A 14662-nucleotide genomic window follows, 5' to 3' on the forward strand; every position below is an offset into this window, starting at 1 on the left:
AGGATCCCTCAGCCTGACCGATCACTTTCTGCCTCTGGGGCCCTCACATCGACTGACTGCTCCCTGCCGCCAGGACCCCCAGACCAACTGACTGTGCCCTATCACCGGGAACCCAGACCGACTGATTGCACCGGCCTCCAGGATCCCACAACCACACCAAACACACCCGACCTCCCAGGACCCCTGCCGGACCAACTGCATCCATCTCCAGGACCTCCAGCTGACCACGTCCACCCCTGAGCTGCAACTCCCCATTTGCCAACACATTTGGAAGCCAGAGCAGCCATCTTGGATAATCCTGGAAGCCAGAGCTCCAATCTTTGGGTGGGGCAAATCCCATCCTGAGACGCCTGCTGGAGGCTTGATGCTCATTGTCAGGTACCTCTCATGCATCAGGCTACTGAAAACTGGGAGGTTTCATTAGTATATGACTGTTATACAGTAGATTTTCTTTTTTCTCCTTATTGAAAAAAAAATTGTTTTTATTTCTTTACTTTTCTTGCTTTCTTTTCCTTTTGTTTACCTGTTCCCTCAGAGTCTCTTTCTCCCTTTTTTGCATGCTAACATCTGATTTCTTTTGATTACACTCTCACCCTTTCTATTTTCTAGAACTTCTGTATATTCTTTTGTTATCCCATTAACAGCCACATTCTACATCCCTCTGCATCCTCTTTGTCCTCCATTAGAAACTGCAGACCTTATTGTAAATCTGTTTGTTTTACCGAAGATAACATTTGAACTCATTTTGTTTACTATGACAATTTTGTTATTGTCCCCATAGGGGCTATTTGGTCTAGGATTGCATAGTGTCTGATTTGGGCACTGCTAATATTGATCTCCCCTTAAAGAAAGGGTTTTGGAAACCTATTGGGCCACTATAAACCTATAGGGGGAAATCTGCAATACCCCAGATCTGCACTGCTAGAGGGGAAGATACATGAACAACATGAAAAAACAAGGGAAGACAATGATCCAAACAAATCTAGATTTTATAGTAATAGAATCCAATGACAGTATGTTAGAAGAAATGTCAGAAAAGGACTTCAGATTATACATGATTAAGATGATTCACGAAGCAAAGGATGAGATAAGAGAGCAAATGCAGGCAATGAATGATAATATCAAATTAATTGTAGGTAGAAGAGAAGGTAACTCCAGATGGATTAATTGGTCTGGATGACTAATGAAGTGTCCCACATTCCTGAGCTGGCAAAAATCTTCGGGGTGACTGTTGAAGAAAGGAGCCTTTCATGAGTTCCCAGTTATTATATAGTGCATAGGGGCTGGTGAGTGTTAGTCCTGCCAGACCACCTAGCGCTACCCCTCTGAAGACCACCTGTCAGGTCACCATGCCTGTCATGGTTCCAGCTGCTCCTGTGTTGAGGTCATCTTCCGCACCTCTGTTTTCTCAATGATAACACCAAATGCACTATAAAGAAGAGTCAGAGAACCTAGAGTATTAGCTCAGAGTGCACCTTGCCTAGACACCATATTTGAAATCTATACATTTCTTGGTTTGGACCAGGCCATGTTCTGGGTTTCCTTCAATCCTAGCTGAAGACCGTTCACTGCCCCAAATGCAGCTCCTGTCATACAGCATCCTCCAGTGATAAGGAACGCTAGTTCAAATCTGCCCCAGGTTTATTAGCTCCACTTAGTAAAATAAACTCATCCGTATCCTGCACAAGATATCGTGGATCCGCATTTAAATAAGGAGACAGAGATTCCTACCAGTTAGCAGGACGCTGGCCAAATCCGCATGCGAGTAACCTGCTCCGCCGGCTCCAAAAAAACCGGCCAATCCCCTTGTGGTTTGGTTACCACTACCCCCTCCACCTTCCAGGGGTCGAGTGCTTGGCAGTTGCTCCGCTGCAGGCGCGAGGAGTCGCGCGTTACCACAGCCTCCTTCACACGCTGACCTCGATGTGAACTATTTTAATCACAAATGGGAGTTCTTCAAAGGCATTTGGCGTAATGAATATGAAATTTTATAAAAGATGTATAAATGTTGCAAAAGCAGACTGCAATATTTTGATGATATCAGAAGGAGAAAAGGAAAGAAGGGTGTGTTTAGGATGCACATTTAAAAAAACAAACTGAAGGCTAGACTGCAGCTTGTATGGGTCCTGGGGAATCAATACACCTAGTGGCTTTGGTCCCGGAGTCCATATAGTGCTGCAGTCAGGAAAGAGCCTTCCACATTCTTGGAGAAGGTGGACACAGCAGAGGGGCAGCCTGGGAACATCTCAGTGGCTCAGCATCTTTCTACCTTGTGCATGTGACTGGGAGTGAGAAGCAGATGAAGCTCCTTGCTCTGTGATATCGTCTCAGCCTTCTTTGGAGAGTCTTAAAGTAGATGCCACACTTCTAAGAATAAACCATAGCTACCTTCAGGAGCTCCTGGTCATCCCTTGTATATTATGAGCATCTATTTTCAAAGACAGCAGCATGAGTTCCATGATGGCTTAAACTCCACCTCTTTCCAAATGCTTCTTAGACCACTCCTCATAGGACACCATATTTTCTGTTAATTCACTTCTATACCATCTGCTCAAGCTTCAAATTTGTGTTCCTTAAAATACCCAGTTACTCCAACTTGCTCTATGACTAAGTTATGTCAGAAAATTCTACGTAGACTCCTTTCTTGGAGGATTACCATTTATATCACTGTTTAGACTATCAGCATTTTCCAGACTTATCAGTCACCATGAATTTATTGCATATTTAGCAGTACTCATGTTTGGGATACTTGATATTTAAGTTCAGGATTGGCATGTTGATTAAAACAGAGGATGCACATAGTTTCTAATGCCTAAAACATAATCAGGGCTCAATAAAGGTAGAGTGATTATTATCAAGCTTAGCTAAAGGTCCTGCTGCATCCTGAGCAATGCACACAAAAGTAGACTACAACGGGATCTGCCAGCTGCTCCTGGGTGACACTATGGGAATGGATATAGTCGTCACATCCTTTTTCTCTTACATGGTAATTCATCTGGGGTCACTGGATGAGATGATGCGACTCCAGGTAAGCACAGGCTTACTGGGCACAGCTGACAGCCTGCAGGACACTGAGGCACATCAGTTTCTGGTGGGGCAGGCAGGATGCACCACCTCTGGCACTCAGTCCCAGGTGTGTACACCAGCTCAACCAGGACCCTCCTCTGATTCTCGTGGGTCACTGTGAATTAATTCGATGTCCTGCTGGATAGGATGTAGGGTGTGTAGGGTGACATCAGAGTCCTGGCATTCCACATTGTGACCTCTTCAACTCCCCAGTGCCAGTGAGTCTCAAGTCCCAATATCTCTGGGCCCTGTGCCAAGGCCCTGGCACCCACCCACCTTATTTTCTAAACCCAGGAGTGTCTCACAGAAGTCCTTTAGCCCCAAACACCATGTCCCAAACAGTCTGCAAGCTCAGGAACCTGCTGCAACTCCCCTGGCTCTAGTCTTTGCAGAAAGGCCAGTGGATGCGATCCTAAGAAGGAGGGCTGTGGGGTAGATGGAGTTTGGTGCAGGTCACGGCTTTGGGCATGCGTGCCCAGTTGGGGCCTGTTATTCTGGGCCCAGCTGCTTTGCCTGAACAGAACATGGGTCTGTCAATGTTCAGAACATTAGGAAGGTTCTCTGCCACTGGTCCAGCCAGTGCCAAGGGTTCCTCTCTCAAACTGGCATAATCCGTGATAAGTACCTAATTCAGGAAAGGAGGTAGAATTTTCTTGCCACCATGTTGGCAGCACATTCCAGGCATGATGGGAAGGCCAGAGATCTGATTTCTCACAAAAAGTTAACGATATACATCAGTGAAAATGAGGCCCGAATGGGGATGAACTTAATTGATAAGACTGCCTTCCTCAGGGATTCTAGGCTTCAGTTTCTAACACTCAAGGGTGTGGGATTTTAAAATGGCTGTAGAACTCTGATACATGCCTCCCATCAAGGTGTGAGGTGTATGTCTCCTGCCTGGAATCCTGGATAGCCTAGTTACCACTTCAGACAATAAAATATGACCTCCGAGGCTGGGTGATAACAGGCAATGGGGCCTCAGCCTTGCCCACTGGAACCCTTGCACTGGAACCACAAACTGTCAGGTTCACTGAACCACAAGCTGTCAGGTTATATGTTCCACTGGCCTGAGGCTGCCACATCTGGGGGAAGCACAGCTGCCTGGACAGGACTCACAAATGCACCCTAATGGACGGTGCTGCTGAGCTCAGTGTGCAAGACAGCGCAGCCCAGGCGCCAGGCATGTGAATGGAGGCTCCCGATGATTCTAGCTCCCGGTTGTCAATGCCCTCATGTCTTTGAGTCTTCCTAGACGAGATACCAGAGAACATGAAGCAGAGGCAAGTCATCCCCCCGTACGCTGTCCTAATTTCTGACCCACCAAATCCCATAACCATAATTAATCAATGTTTTTGGAGGCATTTTGTAATTCAGCAACGGTATCCAAAACAGATTCTGATGATAGTGGAAGCCCCTTCCACTCCCACACTGAAAAAGCTAATGTCCGTGAGGAAAAAGTAGATGTTTATTACAGTTTATGCCAAATGATTCTTTTTTTATTTTAAGGATCAATGCTTAGCAGTGTAACATAAGATGGCAGATTATATGCAGAATGCACTTGTTGTTTGATTCTGTGCACAAACAAAACACATGGGAAACAATGTGTATATTTTTTAAACCATGAGAAAAACAGTATTCCATGTACAGTATACAAATAGGTTAAATGAGTGGAAATTTTTATACACAAGGGTTTCACTGTATGAAAATAATGCATTTATATACTGTAAGAAAACAGAAATATAGAGTTCCCATCTATTATATGTATCAGGCACTGCTCCAGACTTTGTACATTCTCCCACTCACCCATTCAGCCTGCCTGCCAACCAAATGAGACAGGGGCAAAAGACAGGTATGTAATTTTCAAAGAAAAAAAATAATAACTAGCTGGACCTTCCCCATCAGCAGGTTGCTAACACCTCCCAGGGAGGGGGAAGGACTGCACTTCCCAACACAGGCAATCGCCCCCTGGATGGCTCTTTTCCTGTTTGGTTATGTAGGTATGAGAAGAAAGGAAACCTAAAATCTACAAAGGGGCCAGACACCCCTACTTCCATGGGCACCAGATCTGCTGTGTCCCCTTCTCCAAGGGTGCCAGATCTGCTGTGTCCTCTACTCTTTGGCGGAGTCTCTCTCTCTGCTCTGTCTCTTCAACAAAATTTACTTTTTACTCTTGCCTTTTCATTCCTCTGGTGTTTATTCTCCAATACTGGGAGAATGAGGACCCAATCCTGATTTTCAAGACTGGTAACATAACTATTCATCCTTCCAGCCAGTCAGGCCTCCACCTACTCGTTGATCTGTCCATCTGTCTATATTTTCATCCATCTACCCACCCAGCCAATCAGTCAAAAAAACCATTAATCAACATTAAGTGAAAACTCCTAGGGATTAAATTCTGTACTAGGTGCTGAGAATTCAAAATGAAATAAGATCCAGTCTCTGTTCTCACTTAAGATAATTCATAGGCATCAGGGTGATATTAGCTTCATAGAATGAGTTTGGAAGGGTCCCCTCCTTTTCTATTTTGTGGAATACTTTGAGGAGTATTGGAATGAGCTCTTCTTTGAAAGTCTTGTAGAACTTGATCGAGAATCCATCTGGTCCTGGACTTTTCTTTTGGTAGGCTTTTGATGACTTCTTCTATTTCATTGCTTGAAATTGATCTATTTAAATTGTGTATGTCCTCCAGATTCAGTTTGGGTGGATCATACGTCTCTAGAAACCTGTTGATGTCATCAAGATTTTCTATTTTGTTGGAGTACAGATTTTCAAAAGAGGTTCTAATTATGTTTTGTATTTCAATAGTGTCTGTTGTGATAGTTCCTTTTTCATCATGAATTTTAGTAATCTGAGTTTTCTGTCTCCTTCTTTTCGTTAGTACAGCTAAGGGTTTATTGATTTTGCTTGTTTTTTCAAAGAACAAACTTTTTGTTAATTTTTTGAATTGTTTCTTTTGTTTCAATTTCATTGATTTCAGCTCTGATTTTAATTGTTTCCTGTCTGCTACTACTTTTGGTGTTGATCTGTTCTTTTCTAGGACTTTGAGCTGTAATGTTAAGTCATTTATTTGTAGACTTTTTCTTTTTTAATTGAATTCACTCCATGCAATGAATTTTCCTCTTAGTATTGCTTTCACAGCATCCCAGAGATTTCAATATGCTGTATCATTGTTCTCATATACCTCTAAAAAAAATTATCCCCCCTGATGTCTTCTGTTATTCAGGCATCATTCAACAGCGTATTATTTAGTCTCCAGGTGTTGGAGTAGTTTCTATTTTTTATTTTATCATTGATTTCTTTATTTCATTCCATTATGATCTGATAGAATACAAGGTAGTAACTTGAGGAAAGAAAACTTCAGACCAATATCCCTAATGAACACAGATGCAAAAATTCTTAACAAAATTTTAGCAAATTGCATACAAAAACACATTAAAAAGACAGTGCACCATGATCAAGTAGGTTTCATCCCAGGGATGCAAGGTTGGTTCAACATCCAGAAATCAATAAATGTAATTCACCACATCAACAGACTTAAAGTTAAGAATAATATGATTATTTCCATAGATGCAGAAAAAGCATTTAATAAAACACAGCACCTCTTCATGTTCAAAGCACTAGAAAAAATAGGGATAGTAGGAACATACCTGAACATTGTAAAGGCTATTTATGCTAAGCCCATGGCCAACATCATTCTTTTTTTTTTTTTTTTTTTTTTTAAGTTTGTAAATTATTTATTTACAAAGGTAAATGAGTGAAAGTGATTATGGCTGCCTTTTGCACAGTTGTGTAATTTACATACATTGATTTAATAATTCATTCAATGAATTGTTATCATCTACAGAATTTTGTGGTACAAAAAAAGAAATTACAATCCAGCAGGCAATATGAATCATGTACACAAATGATTGAAAGTTAAAGCATATGAGATTATTGTCAAAAAATGGATAAAAATATTTTAAGATACCCAACATCATTCTTAATGGAGAAAAACTGAAAACATTCACTTTAAAAACTGGAACAAGACAGGGATGCCCTCTTTCACCATTTCTATACAACATCACCCTTGAAGCTCTAGCCAGAACAATTAGCCAGACCAAAGAAATTAAAGAAATATGGATAGGAAGAACTCGAACTATCACTATTTGCTGATGACATGATTCTATACTTAGAGGAGCCAAAAAGTTCCACCAGAAAACTTCAAGAATTCATAAATGAATTTGGTAAAGTAGCAGAATATAAAATCAACTCATAAATCTAATGCATTTTTATTCATAAGTGATGAATCCTCTGAAAGAGAAATTAGAAAAACTACTCCATTCACAATAGTCTCAAAAAAAAAAAAAAAAAAAAACTTGGGAATCAATCTAACAAAAGAGGTGAAAGACCTCTACAATAAGAACTACAGAACACTGAGGAAAGAAATTAAAGAAAACTTTTAAATATGGACAGATCTCCCATGTTCTTGCATAGGCAGAATTAATATTGTCAAAATGGTCATACTACCAAGAGTGCTATACAAATTCAATGCAATTCCAATTAAAATACCAATGATGTGCTGCACAGAAATAGAACACTCATGAAATTTATTTGGAAGAATAATAGACCCAGAATAGCTAAAGCAATCCTTAGCAGAAAGAGTGAATCAGGAGGTATCACAATACCAGAACTTCAACTATACTACAGAGCAATAGTAACAAAAATGGCATGGTATTGGCACCAAAATAGATAGATCAGTGGTACAGAATAGCAGACACAGAGACAAACTCACATAAATACAGTTATCTCATACTAGACAAAGGTGCCAAAAACAGGCAATGGAGAAAAGATAGCCTCTTCAACAAATGATGCTGGGAAAACTGGAAATCCATTTGTAACAAAATGAAATTAGACTCCTATCCCTCACCCTGCACAAAACTCAACTCAAAATGCAACTCAAAATGGATCAAGAACCCTGAAATTAGACCAGAGACCCTGTACCTAATAGAAGGAAAAGTAGGTCCAAATCTTCATCATGTCAGCTTGGGACCAGACCTCCTTAACATGACTCCAAAAGCACAAGAAATAAAAACAGGAATCAATAATTGGGATAGATTCAAACTAAAAAGCTTTTTCTCAGCAAAGGAAACAATCAACAATGTGAAGAGAGAGCCTACAGAGTGAGGGAAAATCTTTGCCAACAAACTTCAGATAGAGCACTAATCTCCAGAATATATAAAGAACTCAAAAAACTTCACACCAAGAATACAAATAACCCAATCAATAAATGGACTAAGGAAATGAGTAGACACTTCACAGAAGAAGATCTACAAGCAATCAACAGATATATGAAAAAATGTTCAATATCTCTAGTAATACGAGAAGTGCAAATCAAAATTACCCTAAGATTTCATCTCACCCCAATTAGAATGTCTATTAGCAATAATACAAGCAACAATAGGTGTTGGCGAGGATGTGGGGAAAAGGTACACTCATGCATTGCTGGTGGGGCTGCAAATTGGTGCAGCCACTCTGGAAAGCAGTATGGAGGTTCCTTAGAAAACTTGGAATGGAACCACCATTTGACCCAGCTATCCCACTCCTTGGCCTAGGACTCAAAGGTCTTAAAATCAGCATACTAGAGTGATGCAGCTATATCAATGTTTATATCAGCTCATTTCACAATAGCTAGATTGTGGAACCAACCTAGATGCCCTTCAATAGATGAATGGATAAAGAAACTGTGGTATATATACACAAAGAAATATTATTCAGCCATAATGAAGAATAAAATTATGGCATTTGCAGGTAAATGGATGGAGTTGGAGAATATCATGAGAAGTGAAATAAGCCAACTCCAAAAAACCAAAGGCTGAATGATTTCTCTGATAACGGGATGATGATACATAATGGGGTGTCGGGGGTAGGCAAGAATGGAGGAAGGATGGATAGTACAGAGGAAAAGGAGGGGTGGGCAGGGGTGGGGGGAAGGAAAAATAATAGAATGAGACAAACATATTACCCTATATACATGTATGATTACGCAAATGGTGTGACTCTACTTGGTTTCTCTGGTTAGAGAAACGAAAGTTGTACCCCATTTGTGTACACTGAATCAAAAAATGAAAATAAAAAATGACAGTTTACAGGCTAAGAGTAGTGCTTATAGCATAGAAGTTTTGACATGTGTGGGACTTTGATATTTATCATGACCCTTGGTTCACTGTGGCACTGTGGTTGGAGAATATAATGCTAAGTGAAATAAGCCACTCCCCAAACACCAAAGGCCAAATGTTTTCTCTGGTAAGTGCAAGCTGACACATAACGGGGGGAGGAGAGAAGTAAGAGAAAATGGAGGAACTTTGGATTGTGTAGAGGGAAATGAGGGGAGGAAAGATGGTGGAATGAGATGTCATTACCCTATATACATGTGTGAGCACACGAATGGTGTGACTCTACATCATGTACAACCAAAGAAATGAAAAGGTGTACTCCATTTGTGTGCAGTGAATCAAAATGCATTCTGCTGTCATGTATAACTAAATAGAACAAGCAATTAAAAAATAAAACTTTATCACCAATTGCTGTGTCTAAATGCCAGGGTCATTCCTAAAAATCAGAGGTTGAAATCCTAATCCTAAAGCCATGGTATCAGGAGATAGGACCTTTTAGGAGATAATTAAGTCATGAAAGCAGAGCTTTCAAAAATAGGAAGAGTATCCTTATAAAATAGGCCAAGGGAACTCTTTCGTCCCTTTCACTATATGAGGATATAGCAAAAAGCTGCCATCCTTGAGAAAGTGGGCCCTTGCTAGGCACCAAATATGCTCACAGTGTGGCTTTGAACTTCCCAGTCTCTGTAACTATGAGAAGTAGATTTCTAATGCTATGAACTACCTAATTTATGGCATTTTGTTATAGAAGAGTAAATGGACTAGGACACTAATCATTAGGGAAATGCAAATCAAAACCATAATAATATACTCCCTCATGCCCATTAGGATGACTACCATTTAAAAAAAACATAATAACAAGTGTTGGAAAGGATATGAGAAATTAGAGCCCTTGTGCACTGTTTGTGGAAATGTAAAATGGTGCAGCCACTTTGAAAAACAATATGAGGTTCCTCAAAAAGTTAAAAATGGAGTCACCAGGTAATTCACAAATCCATTCCTGAGTATATATTCAAAATAATTGGAAGTAAATATCAAAGCAATATTTGTATACCCATGTTTATAACAACATTATTTACAACAGTCAACAGGTAGAAGCAACCTGTGTCCATCAACGGATACATGGATGAACAAAATGTGGCATATACATACAATGTAATATTATTCAGTCTTAAAAGAAGAGGAAACTCTGCTGGATACAGTGGCGCATGCCTATATTCCCTGCGAGTGGGGAGACTGAGGCAGGATGATTCCAAGTTCAAGAACCCCTTCAGCAACTTAATGAGGCCCTGTTCAAAAATAAAATAAAAAGGGCTGGTGGTAGAGTCTTCTGGGTTCAATTCCCAGTACTGAGGGGAAAAGAGAGAGAGAGAGAGAGAGAGAGAGAGAAAAAAAGAAAGTAGAAGGAAATTCTCACTCATGCTACAATTCTACAACTGGGATGAACCTTGATATTATATTATGGGAAATAGGCTGAGGTGCCTAAAGTCAAATTCATGAAGACAGAAAGTAGAATGGTTGATGCACTGGGCCGGAGAGCATTAGAAGTTATTGTACAATGGCTTTGGAATTTGAATTTTGCAAGACGAAGAGTTCTGGAGATGAATAGTACTGATAGCTATGTGATAATGCAAATGTACTTAATGCTCCTGACTTGTACACTTAAAACGATGGAAAATGCTAAATTTTATATCATATGTATTTTACCACAATTCTTTCAAAAGTTGGTCTTCGTTCCCATAAGACTCAATCATCATAACTCATATTTTCAAATATCAAACCTTGCTTTTTATTTTAACAGTTAACCTAGGGGACCACCCCTTTAAAATATGAAGGAGCTCAAATGAGATGGTCTCACCAACTCCAGCGAGAAGCGATGTCACTCTCAAACATGGATTTTTTTCTCTGGGAAATTTGAGACCTTGGACTCATCAATATCTCCTTTTTTTATATCCATGTACTTTGTTGAAGACCTATTATGAGGTGGGCACCAAGGATACAGGAAGTTCTGGAGTTGAATCCATCAGACTACCTTATAGTAAGAACCTACAGGAGCTAGACATCAATGTCTGAGTAGAATTTGCCAAGAGGCAAAGATGGAAAATGACATTCTCAGAAGTAGTAAGACCCTGTGCCAAGCCATATGCTTGTGAAAGGGCAGGGCCCATCCTAGGAAATGGGAGACATCTCAGTGGGGCTGAAACACTAGATACCTGATGTGGAGGTATGAAGGCAAGGAGCCAGGGAGAACAGGTCTCCAGCTCTCTTTCCTTCCTTATTCTCACTTAAACAAGCTGCCTTTCCAATAATAAAGTTACCTCAGGGCACCTTACACACAGTTCAGCAGTAATAGAATCTGGCATCTGAAAGTCTCTTTGTTGTTAGACAAAGACCCAAGGGTGAGCACCTTAGGCCAAGCAAGGAAAATGCCTTCACACGCGCCACCACTGTCTTATCCCAACTCCATAGCAGACATGACTAATCAATGAAGGCACTTTTAACTCTTAGAACTACGCACAGTCCTGTACCTTCAACACAGCTTGCAGGCAGGTAGACCAGAGCATCAAGGTAACATTGGAGATTTGGCGGCGGATTCAGAGGAGCATAGTCTCCGGGATCCAGGCAGCATTAGAGCGTCGGAGTTCTCACTGCCTCAGTGCTGGTGAACTTGAGCGGGTCTCCAGAGGACCTCAGAAGCTGAGGCGGCTGGTGCCTGAGGCGGGAATGGCGCTCTGACCACAGTCTCCCAGAGGAAGCAGATCAAGTGGAAGGCTCCCCGAACCTTTCTGAAGCGCGTCTTCAAGCGACAAAAGCCTCATCTTCGTCTGGAGACGTGTGCAGATTTACTGGTTCATTTGAACTGTTTACTGTTTGTTCATCGATTAGCAGAAGAGTCGAGAACAAATGCCTTTGAGAATAAATGTGGAGTCATTAACAAGGATCATGTGCTGGCTGCCGCAAAGGTAATTCTAAAGAAGAGCAGAGGTTAGAAGTCAAGGAACGTGTTCTTGAAAATTATATGATGTGCTATTTTATGTGGTAACAAGTCACAAAAGCACTTTTTATGTATGGATTTGTACTGTGGATTATTAAAATATTGACTAGATATGGAATATCTTTATTCGTATATTTTTTTGCTGGCATTGAAATATCTCAAACACAAAGGACTATTTTATGTTTTTTAAAATCTATTTTAAGTGAACTCTAGTTCTTTTTACTTGTTTTGTGGTTATAAATGTTTTAAATATCAACCACAAAATCTTACTATGTTAAGTAGCTTGAAGAGATACACTTCATCAAATTAAATTTATACATTTAGATTTAACCACAACTGTGTAACAAATTTAATTTCTACAGAAGGACAATATGTGGTCTAATCTAGGTGCATTTTAAATGTTTTCTTTTTCCAATGCTTTCACAAAGTTGTACAATCTCCTTTTTTATTATGTCAGTAGTAACAATATAATTATCTGAAGGATTGTAAACGTCACTTGGATTTTTTTGAAACATATCCTTCTCCAAACCAAAAAGTAGAAATTCTGGATCAAATCGAGTTATTTTCTTCAAATTTGTGTGGATTTATAAGTTTATTGCTTATCATCCAATAGTTTGTTTTTTTTTGAACTTTTTGAGATCATTGTAGATTGCAACGTCAAGCTGCAAAGACAGTACAAAGAGGACTCATGTACTCTATACCCAGTTTTCCCAATGGTTGTCTTACATAATTGTGGTATAATATATCACAACCAGGAATTTGTTTCAAGTAGTGTGTATGTAATTCCATACCATTTTATCACGTGTAGATTCATATAACTACTGTCACAGTCAATATACAGAACTATTTCATTACCACAAAATCTTCCTGATTCTGTTCTTTTATAATCATACCTGACCTACCATGTCTTATTCCCTGGCAACCATCCCTAACTCCTGGCAAGTAGTAACCGTTCTCATCTCTGCAATTTTGTCATTTTCACATAAGAGATGACCTTTGGAGATTTTTTTTAACTTAGTATATAGTGATTCATTCAAGTTGTTGCACATTTTGTTATTTCCTTGTGTGCCCAAGTGATATTTCATGGTGTGGATGTATCAGTTTGTGTAACCATTCATTTATTGAAGGATTGAAGAGTATTTTGTCTTTTTCCAGTTTGGGACTATTGAAAATAAAATCGTTATGAACAACAACAACAAAGATAACATTGGAGATAAACTTGTTGAACATTTCTGTTTTATGGATTACGTTTGGCATGCTTTGATGGAACAAGGTTGGAAATGCAGTAAAAGGTTTAACCACTTACCAACTCTAAGGGGTTTACAACTAAAAGTTAGAATACAAGTTTAGGTCAAGGATGAATCTTCTCATGTTGAAGCTTATTACTTCTAGCTTTTAAAAACTGGCATTTTTAAGTGCTTTCTATGTGCCGAGAATCCAGTACACACTATATGTATTTTGCCACAAATACTATTGACAATTATCTAGCATCTTTATCCTTAAGATAAGGAAATTATGACAAATATCTGTGTGAACTACCCAAGATCATGAGGTTAAAAAGAAGTGAGGATTTGAACAGCTCTGACCTTCCTACCACATGTCATTGCCACCACATTAAGCTAATTAATTACATAATAGGTATCACTTTTATTGTCTTGTTTTGCATTTAGATTAAATACAGTCAAGAACTCAAGAACCTGCTCAAAAGAATCAAGAATATTCATAAGGTCAAAATACAGAGATCAAAGGGATATTGCCCACAAATTTTAAGGATATTTTATGCATAAAACTCAACAAACTAGCTAGTCCAACAAAGTCTCACAAAGCTAGCAATTGTTGATCATTAAAGTTTTTGATAGATTCAGAGAAGTGATGGGACATCAGGTGTTCACCGTGTTACAACATTTATTTGCTATGACCCCAGACAAATAGAAAAGGGCGCTCTCTCCAGCATCAGGCAGTCAACAGCAGTTCATTTCATCCCAGGGGATCCCTCCCAGTCTACTGAGGGAGGACCCAGAAAGTTCTTGATCCCTGGGGCAACTGCTCTTACCTGTACTTGAATCAAATTGATCTGGGCTCAGTGCCTGTCCCACACCCAGGGGAGGGTTCCCCTCTGGGTGGAGAATGTGGCCTCACTCTAGGCAAAGTTGACCTTCCCAAATTCTCTATCCTAACTTGTCTGTTTGTTGGACAATAACCATGTTTGTTTTCTTTAAGCGTTTCTTTTAAAGATACATATTATTATAGCAGAATTGCTTTATAATTCTTTCATTGAGTTTTCAATTCCTAAAATATTTGCTCCTACTACCAAAGAGGGTATGATGAATATAATTTCCCTAAAAATTAGATTATTATTCAAGTTATTTTAAAATTTCCATTCTATATAAAAAATCCATTACCACCAATAAAGGTACCTTTTAATATTTTTTCCTGCTTATTATGAATA

General features: G+C 39.6%; 1 protein-coding gene and 1 pseudogene across 2 annotated transcripts; one reads left to right on the forward strand and one right to left on the reverse strand.

Annotated features, from left to right (window-relative positions):
- Nucleotides 1-1159: 1159 nt before the first annotated feature.
- On the reverse strand, nucleotides 1160-2995 carry LOC306668875 (mitochondrial import inner membrane translocase subunit Tim23-like; annotated as a pseudogene). Its single transcript has 2 exons — nucleotides 2912-2995; nucleotides 1160-1930 (listed from the first exon to the last, which is right to left on the reverse strand). The product of its transcript is annotated as a mitochondrial import inner membrane translocase subunit Tim23-like (transcript).
- Nucleotides 2996-8944: 5949 nt separating this feature from the next.
- Nucleotides 8945-12354, forward strand: LOC306667649 (centromere protein W-like; the record flags this gene model as incomplete). Its single annotated transcript, XM_079150386.1, has 3 exons — nucleotides 8945-8968; nucleotides 11727-11880; nucleotides 11937-12354. 3 exons carry the CDS (start codon nucleotides 8945-8947, stop codon nucleotides 12206-12208), a joined length of 450 nt encoding a protein of 149 aa, XP_079006512.1. The 3' UTR covers nucleotides 12209-12354.
- Between the last annotated feature and the right edge of the window lie 2308 nt (nucleotides 12355-14662).

This window comes from Sciurus vulgaris, assembly GCF_902686455.1.
Source record: "Sciurus vulgaris genome assembly, chromosome: 8".
Lineage (NCBI taxonomy): Eukaryota > Metazoa > Chordata > Mammalia > Rodentia > Sciuridae > Sciurus > Sciurus vulgaris.